The 20,396-nt window shown below is 41.2% G+C and overlaps 1 protein-coding gene across 1 annotated transcript in view; it reads left to right on the top strand.

The window, feature by feature from the left end:
- The window catches only part of LOC102765826 (chromosome unknown open reading frame, human C11orf80), a 73,160-nt gene extending 52,770 nt beyond the window's left edge, over positions 1–20,390 (top strand). The window contains exons 9-16 of the mRNA XM_006771684.2: positions 867–1,017; positions 3,050–3,196; positions 7,088–7,209; positions 7,965–8,075; positions 11,234–11,332; positions 18,733–18,808; positions 19,935–20,122; positions 20,209–20,390. Of these exons, the coding sequence (XP_006771747.1) occupies positions 867–1,017; positions 3,050–3,196; positions 7,088–7,209; positions 7,965–8,075; positions 11,234–11,332; positions 18,733–18,808; positions 19,935–20,122; positions 20,209–20,268 (954 nt within the window). The 3' untranslated portion in view covers positions 20,269–20,390. The remainder of the gene's footprint in view (positions 1–866; positions 1,018–3,049; positions 3,197–7,087; positions 7,210–7,964; positions 8,076–11,233; positions 11,333–18,732; positions 18,809–19,934; positions 20,123–20,208) is intronic.
- Positions 20,391–20,396: the final 6 nt, after the last annotated feature.

Genomic DNA, 20,396 nt, shown 5'->3' with positions numbered 1-20,396 from the left:
TGATTGGCTACCTCCTACATGCCCCACAGTTGGGATTGAGCCTGCAATCTGGGCATATGCCGTGACTGGGAATCAAACTGTGACCTCCTGTTTCATAGGTTGAGCTCAATCACTGAGCCACGCCAGCTGGGCTCTGGAGACGTTTTTTATTGTCATGAATGGAGGGAGGGGTAAAGGCCAGGGGTGCGGCTAAACATTCTACAATGCACAATACAGCCCTTCTTCGGCCGCACACAACAAAGAATTATTTGGCTTAAAGCATCAATAGTGCTAAGATAGAGAAACCCTGGGTAGGAGAGAGGATGAGAGTGAGAAAGAAACCATTTCAGGGACCTGTCCTTCTTTGTCTTAGTTAGAGAATAGGATTAGAGAAGGTGAGAAGGAGTTTCCTTATCAATCTGAATATACTCAAAAACTTATTGGAAAATATTCCTTTGTGTATATCACATTGTATTACAGTTTACTGGTTTTACATGTTTCTCTTATACTATAAATATGATAACTTGAAGATAGATATTAAATCTGGATATTCATCTTTGTATCCCCAAAACTTAGTATGGTGTTTAACCTGACATATCACTCAAATCTATGATTGAATGAGTAGGATGAATTAATAACCAATTGTCCTAATACTATACCTGTAGCTCATACTCATTAAACCCAGAATAAATTTCTGAGGATTCTAGTGGATCTATCTATCTCTGATACCTGACACCTATCTTCAATGTATAAAAGGCTTAATATGTAATTGCCTAGCATACTACTTTATTTCTGGGAATGTGAACCAGGTTAATGTTATATGTTTGTTTTATGCAAATGAATACATATAAAAACTAAAATTTGGAAGTTTTCTTTAGCACCTATACATATTTCTATATGGACCTTCGGGTCTGCCTCTGATATTGCCAAGCCAGGAACAATCAATTACTACTGTCTTCAAAGATACCTCTTATTTCATTGACTGGAAGAAGTACCACTTGTGTGTGGTGCCCAGTTTGGATCTCAATTTGGATAGAGGTATATCTCCCTCTCTTTGCACAGGAATCAAGAAAACTGGAGAATATCAGAGAAATGCAAGGAAACAAATACCAGGTGTAAGTCTGAGAGACTACTTGCAGTGAGGCAAATGGTGTCAAGAGGCAAAGCCCCCATCAGAGTTTAGCCATTTTTGCATTCCATATTGATGCTGGTTCTTCTCTCACTTCCTCTTTTGCCTCCTCTTTTCCCGGAGTAGCCAGTGGCCTTCATCTTCTACGGACTTGTTCAGAGGGTTTCTGTTGTACCTTAATCTGTCAGTTCTGGGGTTTTATAAAAGTAAGGAGCAATTGCATCTTTGTGGAAGAGAAATGTTTCCGAATGAGATGAGAAAACCCACATATAATTACTTAGAAAAAAATTAAAACACCACATAAATACAAGGCAGGAGTATAAACCTTATAGTAATAAAGCTAGGAACCTGGCGGGAATATTCACGTAGAGCCTAACCAATTCTAGTTTTGGGTGAATCATGTTGAAAGTTGGATGCTTAAAACCTAGACTAACAAATAAAACTGGGAAATGGGTATATACAACCATGAGTTGATGTCTAGGAAGTTTACAGTCTTGAGCTTGACTGTTGTTAGCTAGAATCCTTTTGTTTTTTAAAAATATATTTTATTGATTTTTAACAGAGAGGAAGGGAGAGGGATAGAGAGTTAGAAACATCAATGAGAAACATCGATCAGCTGCCTCCTGCACACCCCCTACTGGGGATGTGCCCGCAACCAAGGTACATGCCCTTGACCGGAATCGAACCTGGGACCCTAGAGTCCGCAGGCTGATGCTCTATCCACTGAGCCAAACCGGCTAGGGCAGCTAGAATCCTTTGACATTTGGAAGGTAATCTGGTCAATTGTATCCTGAGGAAGATGACCATTAGGGAAGAGGTATTGTAGAGTGTGACTGGCATGAGAAGGTTGAAGCCTCCTGGGATGGGCAGTGTCTCAGGGGAATGATGGAATCTTCATCAAGGAAGTAAGCCTTGGGGTAAGCTCTTTTTTCTTAAGTAGTAGTTATTCCAGAGGTTGGATTGAAAGGAGGGTGTCCTTAGACAGGGTCTCTGGAGGTAAGAGGTTTTGTGAAGAAACAGTGTTTGGTCTTAACAGGATGTCATGTTATTAGGATTTTAAAATCTCTAGAGCTCTCCATATCTTCTTTTCTCTTTCATTTTTATTTTCATGTTTTATTGATTTCCTTTATTTTTTTGTCAATTTGTGATGCCTAAACTTTCTCATTTAATTTTGGAGATGAATAATGTAGAAAATGCCCCTTGTCTCATCCCCACCACCCCCTCCTTTACTCTGAAGGACAGACCAGGATCCCATGGAGGTACTTTTCTGTATGGATCTGGGTGGAATTAAGGGTTATCCTGATTGTAATCTAAAGGATAAAGGTGCTAGAAAGTGACCACAGGGCATCAGATTACTTGGGAATTCACGTAGTATTCTGATTATAAACACAGATTTTGGAGTCAGTTTAAAACAGTTCTACCACTTACTCTCTCATGTTGGGCAACATATTTAACCTCTCTGTGCCTCTCCTCTTATCTGTAAAAAGGCATAAGAATAGGTCCTATGCCATAGTGTTGTGAAGTCTAAATGTTGAGATAGTACATGTAAAGGATTTAATATTGTACATGGCATATAGTAAGCATTCCATACAAGTTAGCTGTTATCATTACTCAGGCTTGACTCTCACCTCTGCCACTTACTACCTACCTTAGAAAGCTGTATAAGGGATGCATGGGTTTATTATTTCATGCTTCTCAGCAAATGCTAAGGAGTGCTGTTTGGTTTGCATCTTGCACGCCGAGTTGTTTTGATGTTCTTCCTGAGAATCACTTTATTTGCTTCCATCCTGTGGATAGAGAAATAAATTCAGGAGGAGAAGGCAGTGTTCAAATTTAGATTTATCTCAGATTTCTCTCTTTTTGAGTTATAGGTTCTTTATTCAGTTAGCATTTTGAGGGCTTTATTTATCTTAGAATACTGTGCAATATCTTGTTCTCTAGATATGGTGCTTCCAGATTTGAGTTATCAGGTGGGATCCAGCGAGGGAGATCAGTCTCAAAATACGGACCTTCAGGGGCAAACTCTGCTGCTCATTCTCTTTGTGGATTTCCACAGTCAGGGTCCAGTCCAGCAAATGGAACTCTGCGGTAGGTATAAGAGAATTGGGCTGCCAGCATGGGTGTGCTTACATGTTAAGAGAATAAAGAAAAGGCTTTACCCCAGCCAATGTGGCTCAGTGGTTGAGCATCAACCCGTGAACCAGGAGGTCCAGGTTCAATTCTTGGTCAGGGCACATGCCCGAGTTGCGGGCTTAATTCCCAGTTAGGGGCATGCAGGAGGCAGCCGATCAATGATTCCCTCTCAACATTGATGTTTCTGTCTTTCTGATTGCCACATATACCTCTGAAAAGGGAGAAATTGTCCTTCTTTAGGCATACAAGGGGGAGCCTTGGGTGCTTATCTCATAGATGGGTGATAACCTGTTTTCAGAAAGGTTCTCTCTGTTAGAGGTTAAGCAGTGATTTCATTGTTTTGTGGTCAATGAAAAACATGCATCAGATTCACCTGGAATATTTGAAAATGTCAGCTTCCTGTACCAAGGATTAACTCATTATTTTGCTATAATGTAAAAATCTAGTACAATTCAAGAATTTGCATTTTTAACAAGATTCTGAGGTGATTCTTAAATATAGTAAAGTTTGAAAACACTGAGTATGAGTGGGAGTTGGCTTACACATTTTAATCCAATAGCCCCTGGAAGGTAAGTGTGTTTCTCGGTGCCTTCTAAACTGTGAAGGAAGTAGCAAAAAGTAGAGCTTATAAGCTTCTGGGGGAAGGTTGATAACCTTTCTTTTGGTGTTCCTGGTGTGTCTCTGTGTTCTTTCTCTGTGGACTGATGCTTTTGCCTGGGATTCTGTTCTTTGGGCATTGATGTGGCCCTTCTCCCACTGAGTCATAGGAGAAATGAGACAGCCAACAACCCCAGATCAGCAGAGCTCATGTTGCCTGGTACCAGCTATGTAATGAACAAACCATTGTCAGCTGTGGGATTCTTCCTGCTGCCTACCACCCATGCCACTCCTATCTTTCCCCAACATGTGTATATTCTTTAGAAGACAAGTACTGCTTCCCTGGGCTCTGATTTGCAATTTTTTATTTGAGGAGCTGGTGTTCTTTGGTGCCCCACTATTCCTATTCATCAAGGGCCTGGAATGGGAACATAGAAGAGACCTAAACTAAAGAGGCTTCTAGCAGGGAAGTCAAAGGTGAAGACACCTAGGGTTGTTATCTGGCTGTGCTCACATGGTAGAGGCTGATAAGAGGAGCAGTTTAGTATTGTGGAAAGGATTTCAGGGTACAATCAGGAGACCTGAGTTTAATTTTGGTCCTGCAATGAAATTCCTCAATTATTTTTGGGAAGCAAGTTACATAAATCACTTGATCCTCCTTTTCATAAACAGGGTAGGGCAAAAGTAGGTTTATAGTTGAGTATATGAAACACAGTTTATTCTTGTATTATCAATTATATTATTTTCCATAAGAACAGCTATAATCCTACATTTGCCCCACCCTTTATTTAACATAAGATTGTTAGGCTAGGTGATATCAAGGCCCTTTCAAGTCTAAAGACCCTCTTAAGACAAAATTTGTGATATTTTGGCCCTAGCTGGTTTTCTGAGTGGTTAGACTGCAGGGGTCCTCAAACGATCCACTGGCCAAACCGGTTTCGGCTTGTTCATAGTTTTTTTAAAATCTATAGTCTGGCCCTCCAACGGTCTGAGGGACAGTGAACTGGCCCCCTGTTAAAAAGTTTGAGGACCCCTGGGTTAGAGTATTGGCCTGCATCAGGTCAAGAGCACGTACCTCTATTGCAATCTCAATTCCTGGCCCTGATTGGGGCATGTACAAGAGGCAACCAATCAATCACATGCCAGTGTGGCTCAGTGGTTGAGTGTGGACCTATGAACCAGGAGGTCAAGGTTCGATTCCCAGCCCCCGTTGTGGGTTCCATCCCCAATAGGGGGCGTGCAGGAGGCAGCCAATTGATGTTTATCTCATCATTGATATTTCTCTCTCCCCCTCCCCTCCTTCTCCCTCTCTCCCTCTCCCTCTCCTTCTCCCTCTGCCTCTCTAAAAATCAATAGAAAAAATATCCTTGGGTGAATATTAACAACAACAAAAATCTGTGATATTTTGGCTTTTTTATTTAGATCTGCTAACAGGAACACCATATTCAATCTTCTTTAAGACAACATAAAATAAAATCTGATACCATGCTCTGAATCTATTGAACATATCTATGAACTCATATTCCTCAGAAGCCAGTGTCACCTATCAATCTTGTAGTATTGTGATAGTTTAAACACCTCTGTTTAGCTTGACTTTTAAAGGCCTGCAGCATCTCAGGTAGTTGTATTCAGTACTGGATTAAATGAAAATGAATTGCTGCATTAATAAAAAGAGTATTTTTTAAACTTTCCTTACACATCTGGTAGTTTAGGACTAGCCTTTGAAGAAGATGTACTATGAGGGTAAGTAGGTATAGATATATGGATATAGATATAATAATTTTTCTTTTTCCCCCCTCTTTTTTTCGTATACCCTTGAAAGCTTTCTCTAGAGCTCCTTTTAGGAAACAGATTGTGTAGAACTACAGTCTGCTTCCAGTGTCTTAAAAAACCACTTAATTGGCCTTCTGCCCACCTTGTCATGGTAACTTTTCTATGATTAACTTGTTATTTTGCCACAACGTTAAAGGCATCTGTTAGTATCTACAGTTTTAGGAAGAAACTTGTAGCTTTTTAATTAAATATCTGCTTTTAAAAGGTTTCTAGCTGATTTCTTGAGGCTATTCTTAGAATCAAACTGTAGAAAATAGTAATTCAAATGACATCATAGCAATAGCAGTATTTTCCCTTTGAATATTACAATGTACATTTTAAAACATTTCATTTACGTTATCCCAGTTTATCTGCACAAAATACCTGTGAGAACAGGTGATATAAAGCCATTTTCTGTATTTAAGTGAGAAAAGTGATTTGTCACTATTAGTTGGTAGTGGAAATGACCCCAGAATCTATGTTCCCCTGATTTCAGTTCCAGGCCCCTTTTGAGCAGACCACATATTACTTTTCCTTTCAGTAAAGCAACATGGCCTCATGGTAGAAAATGTTCTGCTGCCTTGCATTCTTAATGCAACCCTGAGAAAGCCAACCAGCCATGAGCTGTTTCACTATTGAATATTTGAACAGACTACCCAGTGGAGAGTACAAAAACACTGAAAAAGGGAAGATTAATTAAGAAGCATTTTCTCCATGTGTCCTATAGGGGGAATTTGTCTTGCTTTGTTTCATCAGGATCATCAGTGCTAGCCTATTGTTTGATGACATATTTCGCCCAACTCTCACATTCTAGCTTTTCTGAATGATGCTGAGCAGTGGTACCTATGATTACTTTATTAGAGATAGTCTCCCATTTAAAAAGACCTTTTACCGGCAGTTTTTAGAGTAGTGTTGTGAGTTTTAACTTTTTCTGTACCACAGCACATCTGAAAGGATTGGCAACACACTGGCAATAATTGGCTCACCATGACGGCGATGCTCAGATAGGAGTGCAGTAGGGTTAAACACTACAGGAGGCGTTCTCTCTCTTTTGGAGTTACTAGTATCGTTGCTTATAGTATGTGGTATATATTTATGTTTCTGATAGGACTTAAACAGGACCCCACACTGGTTTCTTCAAAAATAATGTTAGCCCTGGCTGGTGTAGCTCAGTTAGTTGGGCATCATCCTGTGCTCTGAAAAGTTGCTGATTGGATTCCCTGTCAGGGTACACCTCCCACCCCCAAATGTCACTGTTCACTTTAGTTTTCCTGAGCTGTCTTTCATTTGTAAGTGGAAATTGGGTGAGTTTGTACCTTGTTGGGGTGTGTCGTCTAAAAAAGTAATTATTTGTGGGTAGGAGTGAACTAGCACATGAGCAACAGCTTTGAGGTGGTCATGCTCACTCAGGGCAACGAACATTCTTCCTTCCTTTAGGAATTCACACTTTGCTCACAGCTCATCTCAGTACCATCCTCCAAGAGAGCCACAGTGCGGTGCAAGATTCCATCCAGTTTGCCGTGGACCAGGCCTTGGAGCAGCATCACCAGGCTGCCAAGGTAATGAGAAATTCACAGTTTTCTTTCTCATACTCTCTCCATGAAAATGATAGCTAGAATATCTGGTAGATAGGGCCTGAGACCCTGTCCTTCCTAATGCCTCTTCCTCTCCTCTTTTGTCCCCTGAGCTGATCGTGTACACTGCATCTAGCCTAGGAACTCAAGCTTGAACTTACATGGGTCACTGTAACTAGCTTGCTTAGCTTTACCCCCCAGTAGGTAAGTTCGATTAAACGGGTGAAATAATAGAGAAAAGTGAGTCATAATGCACCCCTGCCTTCCCCACATCTCCCTTCCCCACACATCCTTCTGGAGCTACTGCTCCATGGATCTTACATCTGCTCCCATTTCCCAGCCCTTATAACACCACTTTCTCTTACCTTACTTTCTGAATTCCTTCATCCTGTGTACTTTTGGTAACATATTTCTTCTTTTATATGGCCAAAACAACCACACTAAGAAACCAAAGCTTAATGCTTTTCATTTTTAAATTGGAAGCGTATCTATTTAATGACCCAGTGTCTTATTGCTCGTCTTTTCTGAATGTGTGTGTGTCAATGAATCATCCCTGTGAAATGAGAAAACATTTTTTACTTATTTCAATCCTAAGTGTCCTTTATATGTCATGGTTTCAGTAACTATTGTTGATGGAGGGGGAAGAATTGTGAAATCTCGTTCTGACTGAAATCTTTGGTCCCTTTGGGATTCTCTGAACCAGCAGATTGTGGTCTCCCCTTACTTGTTATGTTTCCTAGGTTCATCAGAAACTCCAGACCTCACTCTCTGTGGCTGTGAATTCCATCATGAGTATTGTGACTGGCAGCACCAGCTGCAGCTTCAGAAAGATCTGCCTTCAGGCTCTTCAAGTTAGTAGGAGACTGGGGATGCTTTAAAGTGCCAGGGTTTTGATGACATTATGCCTGTCTTAGTAATATGTACAGTGCTTTTAGGAATATTATTGAATTAGATCCTATTGTGATCCTATATAGTACCAGGCCTGTGGTAAGTGCTGAGAGAGAAAGAGAGAAAGAGAGAGTGAGAGAGAGAGAGAGAGAGAGAGAGAGAGAGATCTCTCAATGTGAGAGAGAAACATCAATTGGTTGCCTCCTGTACACGCCCTGACCAGGGATAGAACCTGCAACTTAGGAATGTACCCTAACCGGGAATGCAGCCCACAACCTTTTGGTGTTGGGAATGATGCTCCAACCAACAGAGCCACCTGTGGTGAGTGTTTTAAGAAATATTTGTGGAGCCCTGGCTGGTGTGGTGCATGAAGGAGGCAACCAATCAATGTGTCTCTCTCACATCAATGTTTCTCTCTCTCCCTCTCTCTCTCCCTCCCTCCCTCCGTCCCTCTCTTGCCCTCTCCCCCTCTTCTTTCCACTCTCTCTAAAAGTCAATGGGAAAAATATTCTCAGGTGAAGATTACCAAAATAAGGCTGAATATTTGTGGAATGGATTGTGGTGTGTATACTATTTTATAAATGAGAAAACAAGTTATTTAAAATTTCTACTTCCTTTAGGTCACACTACTATTTATGAGCAGAGCTAGGGTTAGATCAGTGATTCTCAATTCCTTGTTGAAGAATGTTCTATTACCTCATGGTGACAGGATACATTGAAAATAACTGAGCAGCCATCAGTATGACATTTATCTGGCAGTATGGAATGGTATATAACAAGTTTTGGAATCAGAGGCCTACGTTCAAATCTTGGCTTATCTACTTACTAGCTATGTGGATTTAGGCCTGTACTTAATTTCTCTGAGCTTCATCTATAAATTGGAAAAATTAATAGTACCTCAGAGAGTGATTATGAGGGTGAGGGCTAAATGTGAAAGTGCATAACATGTCTACGGCCATACCACCCTGAACGCACCCGAGCTCGTCTGATCTCGGAAGCTAAGCAGGGTCGGGCCTGGTTAGTACTTGGATGGGAAAGTGCATAACATATGGTAGGTTCTCAATAGATGCTAGTTTCTTTCCTTCCTTTTGGGAATGTGTGCTAACCATTTGGTATTATTAATGGGGATAACACATTTATTCCATATCTGTGGCTTTATTTCTTAAACTTTTTTTTGGAAATAATATACACATTACATTTTATTTTATTTTAATACTAGAGGCCCAGTGCACAAAAATTTGTGCACTCTGGGGGGTCCCTCAGCCCGGCCTGTGCCCTCTCGCAATCTGGGACCTCTCGGGGGATGTCCACCTGCTGGCTTAGGCCCGCTCCCCGGGGGGATTGGTCCTAAGCTGGCAGTCAGACATCCCTCTGGCAGCCCAGGAGCCCTCGGGGGATGTCCACTTGCCAGCGGGGAGCAGGCCTAAGCTACAGTCAGACATCCTTAGCACTGCTGAGGAGGCAGGATAGGCTCCCGCCACTACCGCTGGGCTGTCAGCTGTCAGCCTGATTTGTGGCTGAGCAGAGCTCTCCCTGTCGGAGCGCACTGACCACCGGGTGGCAGCTCCTGCATTGAGCGTCTGCCCCTTGGTGGTCATTGTGTGTCATAGTGACCAGTCATTCCCAGTTGTTCTGCTATTAGGGTTAATTTGCATATTACCCTTTTATTATATAGGATATGTTTATTGATTTCAGAGAGGAAGAGAGAGGGAGAGATAAAAACATCAATGATCAGAGAGAATCATTGATCAGCTGCCTCCTGCACACCCCTCACTGGGGATTGAGCCTGCAACCCAGGCATGTGCCCTGACCAGGAATTGAACATGACCTTGTGATTCATAGGTCGACACTCAATCACTGAGCCACACTGTCTGGGCTACACATTACATTTTAAATAATAACTTACAAACTTTATCACTCTAATTTAACATTTTGGCATATTATCTCATATATTACATAGCTGTAACCAAAGTGTTCTGTATTCATAAATAACTTGACTTTTCCCTGTTTCAGCTGTCTTAGAATTTGTATTGTTACCTAGTATTCCACTATGTCAGTTTAACCTAATTTAATAAAACATTCCCCTAAGGATAAACATTTAAGTTGTTTACATTCCTTTTGCCAGTATAAATAGTGCTTTAGATAATATCTTCTACTTTCTGAATTCCTTCATCCTGTGTACTTTTGGTAACACATTTCTTACTTCATACTGCCCCCTTTTCAAGGAAAAAACAACCACATTAAGAGACCAAAGCTTAAAGCTTTTTGTTTTTAAATAATGTGTTATTGTTTGTAACTGTAGCTGTCTTGCTTCTTTTGAATTATTTCCTAGAATAAATTTCTGCAAGTGGAGATGCTAGGTCAAAGAGTGTAATAATTTTAATAATTTTATAATCTAGTACATTTTATGCTAATTTAAACTTTCTGGGTCATGTGGACAGTATAGGGGGGCGAGTGAAAAGAACACTCTACTGGCCATCTTATGTCATCCCTAACTTTGGTACTAACTAGATGTGAGATCTTGGGTTGCTCACCGCTTTTTGAATTTCTGTTTTCTCATATGTACATCTCGTATGTTGCATTAGGTGATTATTCTGGTCCCCTTTACTTCTGACATCCTACAGTTTTTTATACTAAAAGGTAGAGGCTGTTACCCATTCCTTAATGCAAACTGTATTATTTTATTTCCTCCCTAAAAGACTTACCCAAGGAAAAGTTCTTATACCAGCCTTAGTTGTTCAGTGGAACTTTTGCTGTCTTGGAACTTCTTTTAGAGGAAAGCAGTTTACAAAACCCATTCACAAACAGATGGATCCATGGGATATTTATGTCTTATAGAGATAGGAGGGAAAAAAGGACCTTGTTTGAAAGATCTTGCTTAGGTAACAGAAATTGGAAGAAATATAGGAACCACTACTACCTGTTTAATGCCAAGTATTCCAGGCCTTCTTTCTACTTCTCCTGTGCCCACAGGAACTAACAAAACTCCTAACATGACGTGAGCAGTGTCTGTGGTTTGCCTTCCTATTTGTCTTGTCCCCTTTTCATATAAACTTCCTGTGGGTACTTTTTTGAGTGCCAATACTGGAACTTAACACATTCTATCTCTGACTCATTTTAGGCAGCTGACACACAGGAGTTTGGGACCAAACTGCACAAATCATTTTATGAAGTCACCCAGCACCAAGTTCTTCACCACTGCTCATGTGAGGTGAAGCAGGTAATTATAAAATAATAATCAGTTCTTTGGTGGAAATGTTCCATATCGATGTATGAGAGCCCTGTATACAGGGTGGATAGGTACAGGTGCCTTAGATAACATAATCTGAGGTTAGCTTTTCAGCAAGGAAACCTGTGGCTTAGAAAAACTTCATAGAATGTAGTATTACATAGAGGTTAAGAGCATGGTTAGATATTGCTCGATTTCTGTTTCTGTCACTGACCAGTTGTGTAGTATTATTATGGAACCTATTTAACCTTTATAAACCTCAGTTTCTTTATCAGTAAAGTGTCCTGATGCATGCCCAAAGTGATTGTTGTGAGATTTGGGTAAAATAATGTATGTATGTAGACTGCTAAGCACATCGCTAATCATAATGGTGATATGATAGAATTTTTATGTTTAGTTTTGCCTAATCAAACACATACTGTTATCTATTCACCTTTTTGGATGCTGAAGATAGAGTGTTGCATTGGGGTCCCTACCCTCAAGAAGGTCACCTGGTTTTGTGACAGGCTTCTCTATTGAGTGAAGAGAAATTATAGCTAGGAAATTCTGTATCTCAATTTCAGGTATTGCTGGTGGTAGTGTTCCAACTGAAGTCCATTCTTCTAGCTCTCTGGCTCCAATCAGTAGGTTTGAATTTTCTGGAGCTAAAGTATAAGATGAGTAAATAAAAAATATTATGGGTGAAATTATTATACAGTAACTTCAGGCCAAGATGGAATAACAGGGACCAGATTTACCCTCCTGCCTGAAATAGCAAAAACTCTGGACACAGTATCTGAAACAGTGGTTTTTAAGATACTGGGTATCAGACAATGAGTGGGCTAGTCATTCCTGAGAGATGAAAAGCAAATGCAGTGAGCCCTGTGATTGTCCTAGCATACTGCCTACAGAAACTACGGAGGCCGTGGAGCAGGGAGAGGGAATCCAGTCATCTCCCTGAATTGAATAGATGGAGTTGGGAATTCAAGGATGCCAAGGCAGCTAGAGTTTTCAGGGCAGAGTACCAGAGAAGAGGGAGCTTCACCGAGAGAGAGATCTAGAAATATAGAGGCTCCCCCTCTGGTATTCAATTGAGTACTGACCAGCTCATTCATGTGGAGAAACTACCCAGGTAAAGAACCATCCAGAAGGAGTAGAGGGAACAATATGAAGAGCTCACACAGGGATAGGACTAGTTACTATTCCCATAAACCAGAGAGGAAAGCTTATAATTTATAGAGCATCAGGTGGAACCCTAAAAAAGGTCTTGTCTCAGGAATGGAGGAAGTTAAACCTACGATAAACACTCCTCTGGTCCTGCCTAAAAGAGCTTAAAAACAGAAGCGAGACCTAAAAAGATCAAGTGTTTCCAAGGAATTTGGTGGCATCACAGAACAAAGTTCAAAAATATTTATAGGAATACAAAAATACCAGCATCCATCAAGGTAATAGTCACAGTGCCTTGCATCCAATAAAAAAAATTAACAGGCATGGTAAGGAACAGGAAATACAGCCCACAATGAAGAGAAAACTCAGTTGGTCAACCAACTATTCAATTAGAAGTTTTCCAGAACTGACAGAGAAAATATAATTAGTAGTAGTGAACATGTTATGTAGTTCAAAACATTACCACAGTATTCAGAATATTTATAAACTCTCAAAACTTAATAAGAAAACAACCCAATTTTTTAAATGGGCAAAAGATTTGAACACACATTTCACAAAACAAGAGAAACTGCAAATAAACATATGAGAAAGATGCTCAACGTCATTAGTCATTAGTCATTAGGGAAATACAAATCAAAACCTCAATAATATACCATTTCACACCTACCTGGAGTAAAAAGGCTGCCAAACCAGGTGTTGACAAGGATGTGAGGACCTGGAACTCATATACCCTATTTGTAGGAATTAAAAATGGTACAACCACTTTGAGAACAGTTTGACATGCAACCCAGCTATTCTCCTAGGTATTTACCGAAAAGAAATGAAAGCATATGTCCACACAAAAACTTACACATTAATGTTCATGGCATCTCTGACATATTTCTAATAGCCAGAAACAAAACAACCCAGTGTCGACAGGTAAATGGATAAACAATTGTGGTATATCAATTCAAGGGACTACTACTCAGCAATGAAGGAAATGGACTGGTGATACACAAAATAGCATGGATCTAAAGTGTAAGATGAGTAAATAAAATAGCCATACTGAATTTTTTAAAACCTAGAAATACAAGAGTACATACTATTGTTTTTATGTAAAATCCTATAAAATGCCAACTAAGCTATAGTTACAGATCAGTGGTTGCTTAAAGATGGGAACTATAGGAGTTGGAGGGAGTGATTTTTAAGGGCAGAAGAAACTTTTGAAGGAGAGATTATGTTCATTACCTTGATTGTGGTGATGGTTTCACAAGTATGTACATATGTCAAAACTTATCAAATTGTACACTTTATTGTATATTTGTTGTATGTGTGCAAGTTACTAGTATGTCTCAAACTTGTTTTTAAAAATTACAGACACTGTTTTTAAGAGAATAACAGGACCTTTAGCACTTCTGCTCTTCTCTCCTTCTCCTACTTCTGTTTGCCTGATTGGATGAGGAAGTTGAGATGCCCAGTCACCTAAGGATTACAGCATCTCATTAATTTTCCCTCCTCTTCTTTGTAGCTAGAAAGGCAGAGGACAGCAATGAAAGCTCCGTAAATGCTCCCTTTACCACACCTGTTTCCATGGCTATATGGACCTTCTAGGAAGCACCTTCCTAGGAATGTATCAGTTGTTCCATTCCATTGGTTCACTGCAAATGCTCTTGCTGGTTTCCCTCCAACTTGGAAAGCTGCTTCTCACAACTTGAACAAATAAAAGTGAATGTCCATTGTATCAGTTTCCTATGGTCGCTGTAACAAGTTACCATAAACTTGGTGTTTTTAAAACAACAGAACTTTATTATCTCAGTTCTGGAGTCCAGAAGTCTGAAATCAAGGTGTTAGCAGGGTCATCCCCCCTCCAAACACTCTAGGAGAGAATCCTTCCCAGCTCCTACTAGTTTCTGTTGGCTCCAGATGATCTTTGGCTCATCACCCCAATTATCTGTCTCCATCTTCACGTGCCCTTTCCCTTTTGTCTCGCAGATACCCCTCTGACTTCCTGTCACTGGATTTAAGGCCCACTCTGACTCCACCATGGTCTTATCTTGAGGTCCTTAATTAATCTGCAAAGACCCTTTTTACAAATAAGGTCATATTCACTAGTTGGAGGCAGGAGCGGGGGTGTGTGGTGTGTGGCGGTAAGACTTAGAGATATCTTTTGATGGGCCACTATTCAATTTAATATAGCCATCCATATCTTCAGATTTCTAGGGATAGGTCAGGCTAAGGCATGTAGTATTATCATAGCACCTGGGATAGATGGGCAGGACCTAGAAGTATTTAAGGCTATGACATCCTTTTGCTTGGGCCTCTCCTATGTCCTAGTGAGATCTCAAAAGGAAATAATCTGACCTCTTTGGTCCCATCCTGTTGCTATAGTGATGACTCATAGATTCAGGGCCATTCATAGCCCAACTAACTTGGCAGATGGCTAGTGAACCTCAGGTTCATGATTCTGTGCCAGGATTTACACTTGAATTTCCATAAAGATCCTGTGAGGTAGATTGTGGTTTTTCCATTTTATAGATGAAAATGGTTAGAGAAATTTTCTGATTTTCCCAGAATCACAGTTAGTAAATGGCAAGGGTTGGATTTGTACAGAGGTCTCCTGGCTCTGAAGCTTAGTAACATTGTTACCTCATAGGACTGGATCAGAAGCCCAGGGAAGATGAGTAATTAGAGGCACTGAGTAGAATTCATGCTTCTCCACTAAAGATTGTTACTGTTTTCCTCTGATAATGGCCACTTAGTGATAACTTCTGTGGTTGTTAATGTTGTTAATCCTCACCAGAGGATATTTTTCCATTGATTTTTAGAGAGTAGAAGAAAGGAGGAGAGACAGAAACATGGATATGAGAGAGACACATCGACTGGTTGCCTCCCACATGAGCCTTGACCAATGCCTGCAACCTGGGTACATGCCCTTGACTGGAATCGAACCTGGGACCCTTCAGTCTGCAGGCCAACTCTCTATCCACTGAACCAAACCAGCTAGGGCTAGTGATAACTTTTTAATGGCACAAGAGTGGCACCCAGTGGCTTAGCTAAAAATTACAAGATCAATGACAATAGGTCAAATTCTTTTACCTCTAAACCAGTGGTTCCCAACCTGTGGGTCGCGACCCCTTTGGGAGTCCAATGACCCTTTCACAGGGGTCGACTAAGGCCATCGGAAAACAAATATATAATACATATTATTTTTGTGATTAATCACTATGCTTTACTTATGTTCAATTTGTAACAATGAAAATACATCCTGCATATCAGATACTTACATTACGATTCATAACAGTAGCAAAATTACAGTTATGAAGAAGCAACGAAAATAATTTTATGGTTGGGGGTCACCACAACATGAGGAACTGTATGAAAGGGTCGCGGCATTAGGAAGGTTGAGAACCACTGCTCTAGACCAACCATTCCCTCAGTTTCCATTTCTAAACGGGTAAAGTAGAAGTGCTGACCTCTGGAGTGGTAAAGAATAACACCATCTATGGCCATTATATAGCTTATGGAGGGTGGAAGAAATGAGAGAATATATTTTTAGAGTTTTATAGACTATGTTCAGGGAAAGGTTATGCCAGGAATGGAGATTTCCAGCTTGGGTATTGAAACAGCAGACAGTGGGCTGTGAAGCAGTCAGTAAGACAGTACTCCAGGGCTTCGTGTCACAGATGTATGTAGGAGCTGAAAACTGAAACTCAAGTAGAATCAATAACAGGAAGGCAGCTTTCTAAGGAAGAGTATTGTAATCTGGGGTGGGGTGGAGGGGAGAGCAAAACTAAATGTCTCAGAGTGTTAAATCCAAGGACGTGTATCCAAGGATAGCTAGGTCCATCTTATCTGGGGAACCTGCTGATGAAGGGTACACAAGGCTCCTCTGAGCCTCAGTGCTTTATAACTGAATGTGGGTATTTCCTTGTAGAACAATATCAAGATAGGAGGTTTATCTATTATATGAGATTTTTCTAAGCTAGAGTGAAATAAAAATAAGCTTTATCTCAAAGAAGAAAAAATGTGGGGGATGGGAACTAGGTGGAGGGGGGAAATGTTTGGAAATTTTCCTAATGCTATTTCTTTTTTCACATCTTTGGGGCCATCTTTACCCCTTCTATGTTCCCTGGAATATAATTACTTAGAAATGGAAACCTATTTTAGTAAACAGTATGATATATTTATTTTTATTCCGTTATAATTCATGTTCCACAAATTTTACCATTTTAAATTGTACAATTCAGTGGTTTTAAGTATATTTACTATTTGTGCAACCATCACCACTAAATTCAAGAATATCTCCATCATGCCAAAAAGAAAGCCTGTACCTGATTTGCAGCCAGTACCAAATTCTCCTACTCCCATTCCTTGGTAACCACTATTCTACTTTCCATCACTATGGAATTGCCTATACTGGGCATTTTATATAAATGGAACATACAGTAAGTAGCCTTTTTTATCTGGCTTCTTTCACTTAGCATAATGTTTTTAAGATTCATCCATGTTATAACATGCAACAGTACTTCATTCCTTTTTGTGATTGGTTGGACAAGAGGCCCAGTGCATGGATTCTTGCACCAGTGGGGTCCCCTGGCCTGGATTCATCCAGGGCATGTTCGGCCCCTCTTGCCCAGCCCCAATTGGCTGGATCCCAGCAGCAAGCTAACCTACCAGTAAGAGCGTCTGCCCCCTGGTCGTCAGTGCACATCATACCTACCCGTGGAACGGTCAAATGGCCACTTAGGCTTTTATATATATAGATATTATTTCATTGTATGGATGTATAGTAGTCCCCCCTTATCTGCAGGGGATACATTCCAAGACTCCCAGTGGGTGCATGAAACCGGGAATAGTACCAAACCCTATATATACTATGTTTTTCCCTATGCATGCATACCTTTTCATTTAAATGAATTAATGTTTTTACACAAGCACTGTGATACACCAACAGTCAATCTGATAACCAAGATGGCTATTAACAGGCAGGGAGTGTCTACAGTGTGGATATGCTGGACAAAGGGAGGGTTCATATCTTAAGTGGGATGGAGTGGGACAACATGAGATTTCATCACACTACTCAGAATGGTGTGCAATTTAAAATTTATGAATTGCTTATTTATGGAATTTTCCATTTAATATTTTTGGACTGAGGTTGCCCATGGGTAACTGAAACCACAGAAAATGAAGCCGTGGATAAGTGCGACATTTTATTCCTCCCTTTATCAGTTGGTGAACATTTGTGTTATTCCCACTTTTTGGCTATTATGAATAATGCTGCTATGAACATTTTCTGTGTGGATATGTTTGTAATTCTCTTGGGTATATATCTAGTAAAATTGCTGGGTCATAACTCTGTATCTAACTTTTTGAGGAACTTCCAAACTATTTTCCAAACCGGCTGCATCATTTTACTTTCCCAACAATACTATATAATGGTTACAGTTTTTCCATATCCTCACCAATACTTGTTATTGCCTACTATTATCATCATCATTATAATGGTTATAAAGTATCTAATAGTGGTTTTGATTTACATTTCTATAATGACTAATGATGTTAATCATCTTTTCATGTGCATATTGGGCATATGTATCTCTGGAGAAATGTCATTCATTTCCTTTGTCAAACCATTTTTAATTGGATTATTTGTTGTTTTATTGCCGAGTTATAGTTCTTTATTCTTGACACAAATTCCTTATCAGATATAATTTGCAAATATTTTTTCCATTCTTATGTTGACGTTGCACTTTCTGTAGTGTCTTTTGAAGCGCAAAAATTTTAAACTTTGAAGAGGATATCTATTTTTATACACTTGTATTCTTGAAAAACAAGGAGCTAGAATTGGGTTTTGATCTTAGTATCTTTCTCTGTCCAAATTCAACCAAATGTGGCAGGGCTTTTAAAGGCTACTGAGGACTATAAAACATGCCCTGTGGTCAGACATATTTTTTGAGTATTTACCCTGTGCAAGGTACTATGCTAGATATAAAGAAATGTAAACATGATGAACCTTACCTTTCAAGGAGTTTATGACAGAAAAATGGACATCGACCTATAGAAATAATGAACAGGGGCATGCAGTAGCTACTACAGAGCCTGAGAAGTGGGGCAGACAGTAGTGAGTGACCAGAGTTCAGAGGAGTGAGGAAATGCTGGCGGAAGCTGCAAAGGCTCTAGCAAAAGGAAACCTTGGAAGTTGGAGGTGGGTAGGAGGACTCACATGGGCCTTCGGCAAACTAACTCAGGACTTCTGATTTTTTAAGCAACTGGACCCAGAGAAAAATGATACAGAGAGCACAGAGGGTGCACATGAGAACAGTAGCCCGGAGCTCCATGCAGGTAAGGTTTTAGCTTTTCAGTCAGCTCTGGATCAAAGCTGGGAAGTAAAAAAGCATAACTTCAAGGCCTTCAAACTGCACCTTTCACCATAGCAGTTTCCGTCTGGGATTTGGTTGGCTCCCACCACTACTACGGTGTTCTGGGGCAGCAGAAGGCATTCCATCTCAAAAGCTGATATGATAGGACTAGCAAGTTCTCATAGCCTGTGTAGTTATAGATGTGCATGTTGGGGTGGGGCCCTGAATCCAGTTTGTTCATGTCTTTTCTTGATTATTAGTATTGATACTATAACTCCTTAGTTTTGGTTACCGATCTGTTTGGGGCTCTTGGAGGCTGCTCCTGGGTACAGACACCACCTTAACTTTGACGTGTTATGGGGAGGTGTCAGTGTATGTGATGTGATGGTGATCATACTGCAGGGCCAGGGATGAATACATGTCAATGGCTGGAAATAACCATACACACTGGTGCCTGAACCTGTATGATGTAGGTGCCAGGCACTGTTCTGAATTTTTAAAATGCATAAATGCTCTCTCAAAATAATACCTAGGTATAGGAACTATTATTTTCTCATTTTACAGATGAGGAAATGGAGGCCCAGGTGTTAATAAACCTACCCGAGGTCACACAGCTAAGAAATGGCAGAGCCAGAAATCAAACCCAGGCAACCTGGCTCATCTGTCTCTAACGAGGATGCATTGTCGGACAAAACAGTGCTTTAAATTTGCACAAGTGAATCAATTAATAGGAAGGCTGCCTATTGGCACTGCCCAAGACACTGAGAGAAGTGAGGTCAGATTTCGGGCAGGAGAATCAGAGCTTGGCAGGGAGGGAGGAGCTGGAAAGTGCAAACTCCACGAAGAATCTGTGCAGCGATCAAGTGGGTCCGAGTCCCAAGTGAGGGCTTGGTACAATCCACACGCCCCTTCTCAGGCTTAACTGAGGCGGAATGGAGACGTGATACCATTCTGCAGCCTCAGCCTGTACCTGAAGGCCTGGGGCTGCTGGGTTTTGATCAGGACAGGAACTGAAGGAACAGCTCTGAGGTGGGAGAGCTGAGAGCTGGCCCCAGCGCCTCCCTTCCCGCCGGGTTTCCCCCAAGGGATGAGTGTGTGTTTTCTCCTAGAGACCAGCGGGCAAGTAGCCAACAAGAAGCTTAAGAAGGGCAGCCTCCATCAGGTCCTGGAGGGAACATGGGCTTTCCCCTCTGCCAGGGCCCCGAGTCCGTCAGAGGCTCCTCTGCGGCGTGGGGAGCCCCCCGCGGCCTCCATGACTCCCAGCGGAAGCAGGGCGGACCCCGGGAACGGCCCGGAGGTAATGAGGCGAGGGCTGCGCAGGGGAGGACGGGGACCCGGCCGCTACCGAGGCGTCCTCACTCCGAGCCCCGCTTCCTCTCGCAGGACGCACTGTGGCTGCAGGAAGTCTCCAACCTGTCCGAGTGGCTGAGTCCCAGCCCCTGAGCCGGGCCTCTGCTCCGCGCCTCCGGGTCGGCTCGGCAGCTGTTGACACGTGTAGTCTGTTGTTCAATAAACCTGCTCCGTGAGCTCTGGGTTTGTTTCCATGTGGAGGGCGGGGCCGCGGGCCCGCG

Source organism: Myotis davidii, unplaced genomic scaffold (assembly GCF_000327345.1).
Source record: "Myotis davidii unplaced genomic scaffold, ASM32734v1 scaffold425, whole genome shotgun sequence".
Classification (NCBI taxonomy): domain Eukaryota; kingdom Metazoa; phylum Chordata; class Mammalia; order Chiroptera; family Vespertilionidae; genus Myotis; species Myotis davidii.
Note: the sequence above shows the minus strand (reverse complement) of the source record. Positions and strands in the feature narration are given on the sequence as shown.